Raw genomic sequence first — 15,505 nt, 5'->3', positions numbered from 1 at the left:
AGAGTCTACTGAGGATTCTTTTATCACAGACCAGTGTATTTTTCAGTGCCATTGGAAAAGGTCATCACAAATTATTTATGGTCCAGCACCTCTCAGCTCTTATACTTAACCGTACTCCTCTTCTAAATTCTAATCTTTAGATCTTTACGTCGCTGGGTTTTCTATGTCATATTCCATCTCTTATATCAATGCAGGTTTATTTTGCATTGTAGCTTGTTCCTTATGTTTACCCGCTTTTCAGCACTACAAAGATCTATCCTAAAAGCCATGGTATAAAAATCGACAATATCCTATTTCATGACAGTCTGATATGACAGTTGCTTCTGCCTTTGGAACATGAAATGGAGAGCTCATGTTCCCATCCAGCCTTATTAACATCATTCTTTCCTAATTGGTGTCCAATATTTAATTGGGTGCAAAAAATGAAATGCATCCTTTACCTGGAAGATCTGTCGACCATGTGGTACTGTTACTGTACACTTCCATTCCCAGTGTTTTTCTTTTAAATTGAAATTCTCCCTTGTAGTCCTTCTTCCTTCCTTTTTTTTTTTTTTTTTTTTTTTTTTTTTTTTTTGAGTGTTATGAAGCTGACTGCTGTAGTTCAATCAAAGTGGGGAACGAGAAGGTAGCAGTACAGCAGCACCGCCAACTTTTCCTAGTAAAGGATGTCACAGAGGTAGATGAGAATAAAGAAATGCACTCCCTCCTGCACTACCTACGTTTTATGACATAATGGAGTTTTATTAACATATCTTTCATTAGTTATCTCTGGAAGGATGGATCTTGATGATGGTCTTTGGGCTTCTGTCAATGGGCAAATGTAGCTTGCAGAATTTATTAACAAATGCATTGGAACTGCTTCAGGCTTCTTTTGCATTCCCAGGTATTGGGAGAGAAGCAGTTCTGAAGCTCCTCAACATGGGCTTTTCTTATTAATACTTTAAAGTGGATGTAAACCCGATTCATGAAAATTGGAGCTGGGCACATCTATCTACAGTGTTGTGTGTGTGTGTGTGTGTGTGTGTGTGTGTGTGTTGTTTTTTTTTTTTTATCTCTCTTCAAAGCACTATGTCCCATAGCTTTGTCCTGCTCTGTTCCTGTTATCAGACTGATAACTTTTGACAAGCTCTCTGAAATAGAAGTGTGTGTTGGGGGAGGTTGCTATAAATTGGCACACAGCTAAACTATACACAGACAACCTCTACATGTGTGGGGATGGGGTGTGTGCCTTTCCTCCAGTCAGCTGTCTCAGTGTCTAGCAATAATCCACTCCTTCAGGGGAACCAGGATGAGAAACTTTAGGACGTGCACTTTCTAAACCGTATATAAAGGTGAAGACAGAAGATATACATGTAATACTTATGTAGGAGGATTTGTTTCATCTGTGTAGCATATTAGGCTGTTCACTTCACTGGGTATGTGTGAGGGTTTACATCCACTTTAACCACTTACAGACCGGGAGATTTCCCCCCTTAATGTCCAGGCTATTTTTTGCGATACGGCACTGCGTCGCTTTAACTGACAATTGCGCGGTCGTGCAACGTTGTAGCCAAACAAAATTGGCGTCTTTTTTTCTCGAATCGTCTTCCAGGGCAGCATCTGAGAGATAGGCTCCTCCCCCCTGAAACAGGAAACACATTAGTCCACCATTATAAATTTCACAGTCTTACCTGCGTGCCTCAGTTGCTTGTGTTTCCTCCGGACCCACAGGAGCTGCAAAAGAAACGTTTATTTTACTTCAGTCTCTGTGCTAGTTGCAGGAGACTCCCTGCCAGCATCCCATCCAGCCCTGCAGGCCTTGGGAGGGCTAGCAGGGGCAGCATATTTGAGCAGTATTGCTCTGCCTGAGATTTCACCCCTGCAGAGGGGTCTGCAATCATCCCCCCAAGCTGCAATAATGCGCTGACATTTCCCCCATGCCGCTGCTCAAGGGACCTGCCGCAGTTTTTCACAAGGGAACTCCATGTGCAAATTCTGGAAACATACTCCCAGACATGAAGAGCGTACAGCGGTGTAGGCGCATGGATGCCTCACCCCCTGATTACTGCCGCGCTGGACGGGTAGGTGCCTCACGGCTTATTTTTTGTTCCTCTCCTACCCCCATGATGTCCGCACCCGCCGTCCGTGTTTTCGCCGCGATTGGCGTCCTCTATACACTGCAGAACGAGTGGAGGCTCGGTGGGGTGTACCAAGATGGCGCCGGAGACACTTCCGGGTTAGCGGCCATTTTCCTGGAGCCTGCTTCCAGGGATTCAGAATGGGCTACGGTTGCATCACTTCCGGGGGCTGAAATTTAAAAAAAAGGGATTTTTAACAATAGCAAATATATCAATATAAATGCATACTGCAGTAGAGTCCCCCTCCCTATTGGACCCAGAAGGGAGGATACCAATTGCAACGGCATGTGCAGGTATATCCACCAACCTGCATGGGGTCAGCTGGGGGCGGGGCCGGAGCTTAAGCAGGAAGCAGTTAAAAAGGCCCCTCTAAGCAGAGGATCCTGGTGGCTGACCATGTCTGACGCTTCTCCACCCTGCCCTGCAGATCCTGCAAGCCAGGACAGCTCCAAGGTAAGCCAGAATACTCCAGAGTCACCCCTGTCTTAACCTTACTGTAAAACTGCCTACTTACAGGCAGCCTTTACCCGCCTACCTCACGGGGACCTTTTTTTGCGCTTGATTTCGCTAATGGATGCAGAGGATTTGATCATAAAATCGGCGGACAAAGGTGGCGGAATTGTCATACAGGACAAGGAGGACTATGTCACAGAGGCCAGAAGGCTGCTCTCCGATACGTCCACCTATCGGAAAATCAATAAAGACCCCACCTCTGATTATGCCAAGGAAGTCAATAATTTGTTCTCCGAGGCATTCCATAATGATATCCTCAATAAATTTGAGAAGTCCTTCCTTCTCAAAGATTTTTATCATATCCCTTACTTTTACCACCTCCCAAAGGTCCACAAAAGTCTAGACAACCCCCTCGGTAGACCCATAGTGGCAGCTATGGACAGCATCACTACGGGTCTTGGCTTATATATCGATCACTTCTCCCAGCCCATCGTCCAAAAATTACAGTCCTATATCCGAGATGGGACTCACCTGATGCAGCTTCTTTTAGCATACAGGTGGGAGCCTACTTACACATGGCTCTCCCTGGATGTGAACTCCTTGTATACATCGATCCCCCCATGCGTTCGGCCTAAGAGCACTCGAGCACTTTCTAGCAAAAGACCCCCCTCATCAATCCCTCATCAATCCTCGCCAGGCATCATTTATCTTGGAAGCGACTTCATATTGTCTCACACACAACTATTTCCAATTTGATGAAGAATTCTATGTCCAGCTCACTACAACCAGGAAGAGCTGTTACTACATCCACCACAGAGACTTTTCACAGGCACAGGACTGGGAGCGCCATCCATGACTCTTACTATCATGCTTGTTTTTTTATCACCACAATGTGAGTTTATCTCTATATATCTTATTAAAGCATTTTATATCTATAAAAACGTCTGCACCCAGAGGTGCCTCTTTACTTGTATTTCAGGCGAAGACCCCTGAGGAAAGGGAAGTGGAAAGCAACAAAACATGTGCTTCGTGCAGCCACCGGTTTTCCCCAGAATGGGGAAAAAAACCCTATATCAAAAATGTATAGACAAAATGGTGGCCAAAGGATCGCAAGGGTATCTGAAAGATCTGCTCAGCTCTTTCAAGAAAGAAATACAGAGCACCATGGCGCCTCTACGCTCAGCTATTAAAAAGTTTGAAGCGCCATCAAGTGTCAGTCAGACCAATACCCCGTCTACCACCGGATATGCGTTCCTTCAGGTAACAGGGAACAGACAGAACAAGAAGAGGTTTCGGATGAATCCAAATCCGAGAATGAACTTTGCTCAGGCTCCGACCAGGAAGATGCGCTTTCAGAGAATACGGATAGCCTTCTAAAGGCCATAGCGGACACGCTAGGTATTAAAGAACATAAATCCGCTGAACTCACAATACATGACAAGATGTATAAAGAGCTGCAACTCAGGAAGCCTAGAACATTCCCTGTACTCAACTCTTAAAGATATCTTTAAAAAAAGAGTGGGAAGACCCAGAGAAAAAACTCTTCATGTCAGCCACAGTCAAACGCAGACCCATTTGCAGGGACAGACACCAAAACCTGGGCTAAATGCCCCAAAGTGGATGCTTCTCTGGCAAAAGTCACAAATAAATCTGACTTGGCCTTTGACGACGCGGGTACCTTTAAACGACCCCATGGAAATCCGGCAATAGCTTCCACCTGCACAGCCCGGACTTTATCAACCTGGCTAACCCAGCTTCAAGAACTTCTGGAGAGTGACACACCTAGGGAACATCCTTCCACGGGAGACATTTATGGCGACAATAGACCTACAGGATGCCTACCTACATGTCCCCATAAAGGAGGGTCATCAAAAATTCCTGAGGTTCGCAGTACAAGGGCCAACAACTACGCTGCACCCACAATACACAGCTCTCCTTTTCGGCATCTCCTCTGCACCAAAAATCTTCTCAAAGATAATGGCAGAAGCGTTAAAAGGTCTAAGAAAACAAGGTATTGGCATAATACCATATTTAGACGATATACTGTTCTTTGTGGACTCAGCAGAGGCCCTAGAGAACAACCTGTGCACAAGTATGTCCTATCTGCAAAACCGGGGATGGATAATAAATGCAGAAAAGTCACAGATGACCCCAAGCCAGTGAGTGGTATATTTGGGCTATATACTGGACTCCAGACTAACGATAACCTTCCTAACGGAAGAAAAGAACGAAAGAATCACACAGGCAGTAACCTTCCTAATAAGGACCAATGCCATAACAATCAGACAAGGTATGGCCGTACTAGGACTGATGACGTCTTCTGTTCCAGCTATCACCTGGGCACAGATTCCCATTTGAACCGATGGAAGATAGCTCACACAAAAACCTCACCTTAAAGACTGTACTTCTTGTGGCCCTAGTATCAGCCAGAAGAGTGAGCAAAATCCAAGCACTGTCTATAATGGAACCATACTGCCTAATACATTTAGACAAAATAATTCTCTCTCCAGACCCGGCCTTTCTATCCAAGGTCCCCTCAACATTCATAGAACCCAAAATATCATCATACCTTTGCTTCCAAAAACTATGGATATTGAAAAAAGAGACACTTACATCAAACTCGACGTGGAAAACATACTTCGAAAGAATGAAGGATTGGCAAAGAACGACCTCCCTTTTTGTCCTTTATGCAGGAGTCAACAAAGGGAAACAGGCTTCCAAGAATACCATCAGCAGATGGATAAGAATGGCAATACAGTCGACCTATGAGGCACAAAACCTCACTCCGCCAAGCGGGATCAGAGCACACATAACCAGAGCCTGTGCTACCTCGGTCGCAGAGGAAGCAGGGGCAACTTCGGAGCAGATCTGCAGGGCGGCGACATGGTCGAGCTTCAGTGCTTTTGCAAGGCACTACTGCAAAGACCAGCTGTCTGACCAAGACCAGGCACTTGGTTGCAAGACGCTCCAGTCTCTATCCCCACCCTAGTAAGTATTGCTTGATACATCCTCTCATATGCTGCCCTGGAAGACGATTCGAGAAAATAGAGTTAGGTACCTGGTAACTCTTTTTCTAAGAAGTCTTCCAGGGCAGCACTAGTTCCCACCCTTTGAAAAGACAAATACCAGGTACAACGGGGGAGCTTTTAAGATCTACTGAGATTTCCTTCGGTGCTTTAATACAACTGAGGCACGCAGGTAAGACTGAAATTTATAATGGTGGACTAATGTGTTTCCTGTTTCAGGGCGGAGGAGCTTATCTCTCAGATGCTGCCCTGGAAGACTTCTTAGAAAAAGAGTTACCAGGTACCTAACTCTATTTTTTTTTTCCCCACAAATAGAGCTTTCTTTTGGTGGTATTTGATCATCTCTGCAGATTTTTTTTTTTTTTTGTGCTATAAACAAAAAAAAAAGCGGCAGTTTTGAAAAAAAAACTATTTATTTATTTATTTTTTTTTTTTACTTTTTTGCTATAATATCCAAAAAAACCCAAAAATAAATTTCTTCATCAGTTTAGGCCAATATATATTCTACATATTTTTGGTTAAAAAAAAATCGCAATAAGCGTATATTGATTGGTTTGCACAAAAGTTATAGCATCTACAAAATAGGGGATAGATTTATGACATATTTATTTTTACTAGTAATGGCTGCGAGCTGCTATTTTTAGCGGGACTGCCACATTGTGGCGGACAGATCGGACACTTTTGACACTTTTTTGGGCCCATTGACATTTATACAGCAGTCCCTGCTGTAAAAATGTACTGATTATTGTGTAAATGTCACTGGCTGGGAAGGGGGTTAACACTAGGGGGCGATCGGGGGGTTAAATGTGTTCCCCAGGAGGTGTTTCTTTTTTTGTTTTAATAAGTTTTTATTAAGGAACAAAATACACAATACAAATAAGTGTAAACATCACAGTAAGTAGGTCTCATAACAGTATGACATTCAGTGGCCTGTGGATTATAGATATGTACTTTTAGGTTGCTCCAACTTAAACCTTTCTGAGACTTTTAATTATGGCCTGTAATTGCATAATTCCGCCATCTTGTCATATACAATAACCTTTTCATGTAAGCAGCAGAGGGTGGAGGCTACCGTAGCCTCTCCAAAAGTAGCCCTGATTAATACATAAATAAAAGAAAATGAAACCAGAGATGAGAGAAGTGGGAAATCGAGAAAAAGAAAAGATGAGAGAAGAAAGGGTATGGGGGGGGGTTCGCCTGCCACAGTCAAATCCCTATACACAGCAGTCTAGCAAACGATACATTACTTTGAGATTGAGACATGATTTCTGCGTAGGTGGATGTGTATTTGCAGGCAAACCAGCAGGACCATATTTTCTTTGACAGATGTGCTTTATTTCTTGGAGTGTGCGATGTCCTCCCATGTAGTATATGTGATCAACCTCCAGTAGCCATTGGCATAATGTAGGTATGGTCAATTGTTTCCAATAGCGGGAAATAAGGGCTTTTGCTGCATTGAGCAGGTGTGGTGTGTTAGATTTCTTATACGATCCTGCTGGTTTGCTTGTACAATACAGTAGTATAACCCATGGATCTTTAGGAATCTCAAAACCTTGGATCTCTTTAACCCAGTGTAGGATGGTCAGCCAATAGGGATGGATAAGGGGACAGTACCACCAAATATGAGCATGTGTTGCTCGTTCTCCGCATCCGCGCCAGCAGAGTGGCAATGTTTGTGCAAAGGTCTTGTGAAGCACTGCTGGGGTATAGTGCTGCCTTGTCAGCAGTTTGTAGTTGACCTCTGCCGTTTTGAAAGACATCGAGGACGTGTGCGACAAATGAAGGCTTGTGGACCTCTGAGACCCTGAGAGATCTTTATGGAGGTCTTTCTCCCAGTTGCCGATGAAAGTATGATGTCCTGTAACAGTTAGAGTTTGTAGGGCATGATAAAAGTGGGAGAAAGGCTTCTCAACTGGTTGTTCTTCCGAAAAGGCAGATTCTATCGGTGTCAGTTCCGAGATGGTAAGTATGGGTTTTGGTAGAGAGTGAACAAAGGCTGATAATTGATGGTATCACCATTGATCCATGAGTGTCGCTGTTGGAGTGGAGATGAGCGTTGAGAAGGGTACCATGCCAGATGCGGCAGTAACTTGGTGTAGCAGGGCCGTAGCCCCAAGGTTCCAGACATGAATTTTGGGGTCTATGTTCCCAGGGGGAAAGTATTTGTGACCAGTCAGAGGCATCAGAGGAGAGTTACTTGTCCATTTGTGTGATTTACATAGTGAGTCCCAGGTCATTAAGGTGGAATGTGTGAGTGGTGAGTTGGTTGTGGACAAAGACCTATATTTTCTTGGGATCCATATTGGTGGGAAAAGGTGTGCGCCACAGAGATCCATTTCTAAGGTTACCCAAAGTTTAGAGTCTCTAATATTTCCAATCCGAAATTCTGTTCTATACTACTGCTAAAAATATCTTTTAATGTCTGGTAGGGCTAGACTCCCTTCCTTCCCTTTTGGATCTAGTAAGAAGGGTCCTAGCAAGTCTGGGTCGTCTCCTGTCCCAAATATATTTGTTAATCATAGTTCTTAACAATGTAAAGAAGCCCGTGGGGATTCTGTATGGAATCATCTGGAACAGGAACGGCAGCCTGGGCAATACGTTCATCTTTACTATGCTGATCCTTCCCAGCCATGAGTGTGCGAGTTGGGACCATTTCTGCAGGTCCCACCTGATCGTGTTTAACATGGGCAGAAAATTAGTACAGAACAAGGATGCGGGATTAGGAGTGAGAAATATTCCCAGATACATCATCGAGCGAGCCTGCCAACTAAAGGGGAAGGATCTTTTCAGTTGAGTTGCTGTTGCATTGGGAATCAATATATTTAGGATTTCAGATTATGTCATGTTAATTTTAAAGTTGAAAATGGCACTAAACGCTGAAAAGGCTGACATCAAGTTGGGCAGGGAGATCATGGGTTGTTGTATGTAGAACAAAAGGTAATCTGCATAAGCAGCATATTTATGTTTCGAGTTCCCTATAATAATCCCATGAATGCTGGGATTGTTTCTAACCGTTGATAAAAATGGTTCTAGTGATAAGGCAAATAAAATGGGTGAGGGGGGCAGCCCTGGCGGGTGCCATTATATAGTGTGAAGGAGTCGCTTAATGTGCCATTTATTCTCAGTTGAGCAGTGGGGAAGTTGTACAGAGCGGATATTTGGGATAGAAGGGAGAGGCCAATACCCAGGTGAGCTAACGGTGCCATCAGATATTCCCAGTCCACCCTATCGAATGCTTTTTCCGCATCAGTCGCTAATAAAAGGGTGGGCTGGGAAGATCCTCGCACATGAGCCATCAAAGACTGGGTATGAAGGGAGTTGTCACGTGCCTCTCTGCCTGGGATGAAACCTGTTTGGTCTCTAGAGACCCTTTTATGGGATCAATGGAAGGAGCCTATTTGCTATGACTTTGGCGTACAGTTTGGCATCCAGATTCAGTAGGGAGATGGGCCAATAGCTCCCACAGTTGCTAGAGTCCTTGCCAGGTTTGGAGATGACTGTGATGTGTGCATGGAGAGTTTCAGGTCAGAGAGCACCACATGCCGAGATCGTGTTGAGCAAAATATCCGCAAAGGCATGGTAATATGCTACCGTAAAGCCATCTGGGCCCGGCGCCTTGCCATTGGCCATGGCTTTTAATGCAACACGCATTTCCGAGGTGGTGAATTCTCCTTCCAGGGTTGCTAAGGTATCAGAAGGGAGTTTAGTTAAATTGGCCTGTGCCAGGTAATCTTGAATAAGCTTAGTTCTAGTGTCCTGATCCGATACATTTTGATGAACATGGTATAATTGCTGATAGAACGATCTAAATTCTTTGGCTATTGCAGGAGTATCATGTACTAAGGTATCAGCCGGGACTTAATTTTAGATATAAAGGTTACAGATTTTTTTCTGTTGCAACGAGCAAGCCAAAAGCCGGCCAGGCTTATTGCCCCATTCATGCATGCATTGGGCCACAATACGGAACTGCTGTTTCTGTTCCAAATGAAAGAGGGCTTTCAGTTCCTCTCTCTTCTGGGTCGGAGTGTGGAGCACTGCCTGAGAAAGTCCAGCTTTGTGTTGCTGTTCAAGAGTGCTAATGTCACAGAGTAACTCTTTTTGTTTGTGTGTCCATTGCTTCCTTTTCCTGGTGCCTAATTCTATGAGTTTTCTGTGAATAAAGGCCTTATGGGCCTCCCAGAGTGTACCCGGTGCTGTATCCGTTTGTGTATTTTCCTTTTAAAATAATGGTTCAGATCATCACCATATTATTTATTTATTTTTTTTTATCAATTTCCTCTAATATCAGGTGATCGTTGAGTTTCCAATTTGTTGTCCTATGTAGTAGGTTTAGGATTTTTAGTTTAAGGGTGATGAGGGCGTGGTCAGATAAGGTAGAAGTTTCAATGCTTGAATCTATGAGGAGGAGAGCGTAATCAATTCTAGAATGGGTATGATGTAAATGGGAATAATGGGTGTAATCCCTCATCCGCGGATGCATAATCCTCCATCAATTGAGCTTCATGCAGGCGTCTGCGTATGAACGCCAGACATTTATGTGAGATACAGGAACTCCCCTGTGATGTGTCTTGGAGAGGTTCTAGCGAGGTATTAAAGTCCCCAGCTAGGATAATGCAACCGCGGGCGAAGTCACTCCGCTTTTTAAGAGTGGCCGCTACAAAGCTCACTTTATCACGGTTAGGGGCACACAGGGTCGCCAGAGTACACGGCATACTATTCAGGCTGCCTTTTAGGAACAGAAAAAGACCCAGTGGATCACTTATCCTGGATTCCAATGCGAAAGAAGTGCCCCTGCGGAATCCAATGGCCACACCTTTTGCTTTATGGACATCAGATGTTATACTATTATACCATGTAGGATAATGTTGGGAGATAAATTTCACAGAAGTAGTGTGTGTGTGTGTGTGTGTGTGTGTGAGGTGGGTCTGCTGTAGGAAAACTATGTCTCCCCGCAGACGACCCAGCTCTCTGTATAGATTATGTCTCTCTCTTACCCGGAGCATGAAGGCCCCGCACGTTAAAAGATATTAAGTTCACCGTGGCCATTGGAGTCGGCAGGAAAGCTCATATGCACGAATCTCAGAGGGAACTGAACCTGAGGCAAAACACTAGAGAGGCCGAGGGAGGGGAAGGGTAGAAAAGAGAGAGAAGAGAATACAATGTGGAGAAAAGAACAAATTAACATTGTGTGGCAGTAAAATCAAAAACCACCTGAGGGGATGACTAATATGTGCACGCATAATTCTGCTGTGCAGGTATGGGGCACATATATAGGACCCAACATCCGCAGGGACATGAGGGCATGAGGCCCCACGGCACCCCATAGCGGGGGGGGGGGCGCAAAGTCCCTGACATCAGACAACGGGCACCCAAACCGGTATGAGTGCTGTCTCAGTTCGCCGGCACCACGTCAACCAGAATTAGTTATTTTGAATTTAAAACATAACTTCAAACTTTAACCTGTACACTTAGGGCAGAGCTATCCGCCATTTAGTAAGTACTAGTGTCACCTCAAACAGTCGTAATAAAATATGAAAACCAAACTGTAATGAAGAGGTGGTCAACAGGACCCAACGGACAGTCGTATACTTGCGTTCAGGGGATAACACGGAAATCCAGACTTAGAACACGCTGGATCTCAGGCCTAGGGTTCACCCCAGTTGGGTAGAGGCATTTGGGGTGGTAGAACGATGCTTATGATCCACCTTCTGCCACTGTGGTTCAGAGTGGTTAGGTAGGAGAGGGATGGTATCCTGCCAACCGGGGAGCTCCGGCATGTTGATGTCCATGCAAAACTTTTCTAGATCTTCCAGGAAGCGGAGTATCGCTATTTTCCCATATCTGGTTGCAATAAGAGCCGCTGGGAAGCCCCACTGGTAGTTGATGGTGGCCACTCGTAGCTCCTCTGTCAGGGGTCGCAGGGCCCTACGACGTTCCAGCGTTTCTCTGGCTAGATCCGGAAAGGCGAGAGTTGCACCATCAAAGTCCAGGGAGGGAGTTTCTCTGGCCTTCCGCATTATGAGCTCCTTCTCCTAGTAATGGTGGACCCTGCACATGATATCTCGTAGGGTATTCGAAGACAGGTTGCGGGGACGCAAGGTCCTATGCACTCTGTCTATTTTCAGAGGATGATCAGCCACATGGCCTAGCAAGCCATTAAAGATACTTCGGATGGATGGGAGAAGGTCATCATCGCAGGTCGCTTCAGGTAGGCCTCTAATTCCAATGTTCCACCTGTTGCGGTTCTCCTGGTCCTGAATTTTGTATAGGGCCATCCCGTGGGCAATAGTAAAGCTGCGGGTGGTGGTCTGCAGACTTCTAATGGCGGCCGTGTGGCAATCCAGGCTCTGCTCTGTCTTTTCCACACGCTCCAATACTTGTGACAGATCTGCACGCACCGCAGAGAGTTCTTTTTTAATGGAGCGGTCCAGACCCAGGTACATGGCTGCCAGCTCCGATTTGCTCCGAATTGCTACCTTTGAGTGTCTGGACGTACTGCCCTCACATTCCGAGCCGGCTGATGAGGCTGGAGAACGGTGCCTGGGGTCGGGCCTATGGCGAGAGGCGGAGCCAACACCAGGGCCTGCTCCATGTGGTGAGTGGCCTAGGCCATCCATATTCAGCAGGTCCTCCGGTTCCGCAGCCAGGAATCTTTTTATGGAGCCTGAAGAGGTGCCTTTTTTTGGGTAAAGACTTGCTTGTCCTCTTCCGCATGATTTGCGTTGCTGAAAAATTTAGTGAGAGCTGGTGTCAGCGCCGGAGCCCGAGAGAGACACGTCCTTACTGCTGCATGCCGAAACCACGCCCTCTCACTGGGAGGTGTTTCTAACTGTGGGGGGGGATAGGACTGACTGGAGGAGGAGAGAGATCGCTGTTCCTAATCACTAGGAACAGCAGATCACTCTCTCCTCCCCTGTCAGAATGGTGATCTGTCAGTTTACATTGACAGATCCCCATTCTGACACTTTTCCCACGGTCGTGGTTGGCTGGCGAACATCTGTCCCCCACCGTGCAGCGTGCGCCTGCTATGGCTCTTAAAGGAGCGGACGTACAGCTATGATGCTTTGCGGGAAAGAGCCGACCTGCCGCAGTATGACGGTGGCTGGTCGGCAAGTTAACTTGTACTGCTGCTTCTGGGGTGTGTGTGTGTGTGTGTGTGTGTGTGTGTGTGTGTGTGTGTTAGAGCTGCACAATCGTTAAAAAAATTGTGATCTTGATTCAACCCCTCTGACAATCTCTATTGCAGTTTGCCGATTCTTTCGTATAACAAGTGGAGAGACTTATCTGCTCACTCAGCTGCCAAAAGAAAACACCTAGGCAGTCTGCCAAGTTTAACATGAAACATTGTGACTAACTCTTCCTCCTTAGATCAAAGGGAAAAACGTGTGTAAAGAAAAAAATCCAGGCAGTCTGCCAGGTTTTTAACAACCTGTAAATGTAGGAAGTTTAACCACTTAGTTTAAATCTTTTTCTGACACTTGTTTCTTAAGTTAAAATCAATATTTTTTACTAGAAAATTACTTGGAACCTATATATATAAGTTTATTTGCCCAGCGGTCTTTCAAACGCAATTTTGGGGGAAAAAAATACACTTCAATGAGAGAAAAAAAAAGAAACATTAAAGTTAGCCCAATTTTTTTTTTTTTCTTTGTTTTAATGTGAAAGATGATGTTACGCCACGAGAATCGTGAGAGAATCGTGATCTATCTTCTAAGCAAAAAAAATTGTGATTCTCCTTTTAGCCAGAATCGTGTGTGTGTGTGTGTGTGTGTGTGTGTGTGTTTTTTTTTTTTCCCCCCCAGGCATTTAAATGCTGCTATGCACACATAGGCTTTTAGTGGCAGGAGCTTTTAGAGGTGGGAAAAAAAACCCCAGTGCGTCCAGGAGCAGCAGTTTTCGGGCAGAAAAAAACGCTTGACACTACTAAACACTACTAAACGCGCTTAAACACTAGTGCTTGATTATAAATTAATTTCAATGGCCAGAATAAATGATATTTATTCCGGCCAATTAAATTTATCATTCAAGAGCTTGATGCCTGTAAAAGCTCTTAAAAGTTTGTAAAGGCTTTAGACACTTTTTTCAAGCATCAGTCATATTTTTTATTTTTTTTTTTCTGCAAAAACGCTGCTGACTTTTAGTAGAGTCAATAAAACGTCCTGTGTGCATGAGGCCTTAGGCAGGCCATACATGGTGCAAATTTCTTTCCTGCAACTACTGGTTACAGGAAAGAAATTTGCATGATTCCCCCCATCAATAATGACAGTGCTGACAGGGGAGTCCCTCCTGCTGAGCAATTGTCTTCTCCTGGTGGGGGGCGATGGGGGGGAAGCCTATAGCAGCCTCTTGCGATAACGCCAAGCGAACCCGGCAGGCTGGTTGTACCAAAGTTGATAGATCAATCAATTCGGTACATTCAGCCTGCCCATTAACTGTTTGAATCTTGGCCGGTTCAGCGAGCTTTGAACAGTGTATGGCTGGCCTTCGTGTTTTTTTTTTTTTTTTTTTTTTTTTTTTTTTTCCTGTTTATCTTTGTGCAGGCAGAGTTATGTTCATCTTCTTAAATGGTACTGTTTTTACTACTGTTTTTGTGATATGCATTTGAAAAAAAAGTTCTGCTTGCTGCCCTTGTCTGCAAGCATGACTTTTTTTTAAGAGGTGAATGGTTCAGCAGGTACAACTTGATGATTAAAATGTTACCTCTGTCTGGAATACCATTAATAAAGTACTTGTTTTAAATATTGCAAAAAAATGGAGCCTGGTATGTAAAAAAAAAAAAAAAATGTTATGAAGAAAAAGTATGAATGGGTTGCTATCTAGGGGACCATTGTATGTGAATTTGAAATAAAACCCCAATCCAATATGTGAATTTTAATTTTTTTATTTTTTTTATTTTTAGGAATGGGCTGAAAATAATTCCTCACGGTCTCAGATTGAAAATACGGTCTTGATGGGCTATTACAGTAAGTACAACTAAATTAAATATAACTGTTCTATAAACCTAAGACAGCGATTTAAGGTAAACCAGGGTTATTTAATAAACCCTGCAAGTGTGGCAACCAAGGAGAACTTTTTTCCATGTTGTTAGACCAGATCAGACCACTGGATGAGTTCTCATTTGCTTCAGGTATTGGGCCTTGTACCTAGCACTTTTTTTTTCTTTTTAGTATTATTTTTTTTAATTTTTTTTTTAATTTTTTTTTTTTTTGTAGAATAGGCCTGTGGATTTCCTTCCTTCCTTCCTTCCTTCCTTCCTTCCTTCCTTCCTTCCTTCCTTCCTTCCTTCACTCTCTGACAGGGGTGGTAGCTTACTTTTGGATAGCCATCATGGTCTGACATCCTGTGTTCGAGCAAGAGGCACTGCATATTTAAAGACAATTGATTGTGCCAAAGTTTATGTAAAAATCTGAATATTCTGTCATAAATGTATTACATAGGCCAACATACATTTTGGTGATTCTAATGTTAGACCTGTTCCTGGATATATTTGGCCCACTGATTCCAAAAATGGCACAAATGTTTCCATATTGGCTCTAGTTTTTGAGATACAGCATAAAATCCATATACCACCTCTCACTCTGGTCACCTGTCAAAAATCAGAATATAAATATAGCAAAATACATTGGGATAATTCAGACAGCACTACAGTGCTCGATTTGCAAAACTAAAACAATGTGAGTGGCAATATACACACACCACCTTTACAATCATAACTATAATACAGTTAATAACTTACACTTTAGAATCCAATGTTTCCGATGCAGTCCATCCAATGTCATTTTCTGTATCAGTACCCTAAATAACCCCCAAGAACAGGTTTTGAAACCGGTCTAAATAGCAGGGCACCAAGAGAATTTTTTTTTTTTTTGTAATAATAAAATGCAGGGAATTGTACTCCCAGAAAAGATT

The 15,505-nt window shown here is 43.9% G+C and overlaps 1 protein-coding gene across 1 annotated transcript in view; it reads left to right on the top strand.

Moving 5' to 3' along the window:
• Positions 1 to 15,505, top strand: part of LMBRD1 (LMBR1 domain containing 1) — a 393,083-nt gene that overhangs the window by 36,292 nt on the left and 341,286 nt on the right. Inside the window, exon 3 of the mRNA XM_073626738.1 lies at positions 14,496 to 14,559. Within this exon, the coding sequence (XP_073482839.1) occupies positions 14,496 to 14,559 (64 nt within the window). The remainder of the gene's footprint in view (positions 1 to 14,495; positions 14,560 to 15,505) is intronic.

This window comes from Aquarana catesbeiana, linkage group LG04 (assembly GCF_042186555.1).
Source record: "Aquarana catesbeiana isolate 2022-GZ linkage group LG04, ASM4218655v1, whole genome shotgun sequence".
NCBI classification, from domain to species: Eukaryota; Metazoa; Chordata; class Amphibia; order Anura; family Ranidae; genus Aquarana; species Aquarana catesbeiana.
The sequence above is the reverse complement of the archived record's forward strand: the minus strand, read 5'-3'. Positions and strand labels throughout refer to the sequence as shown.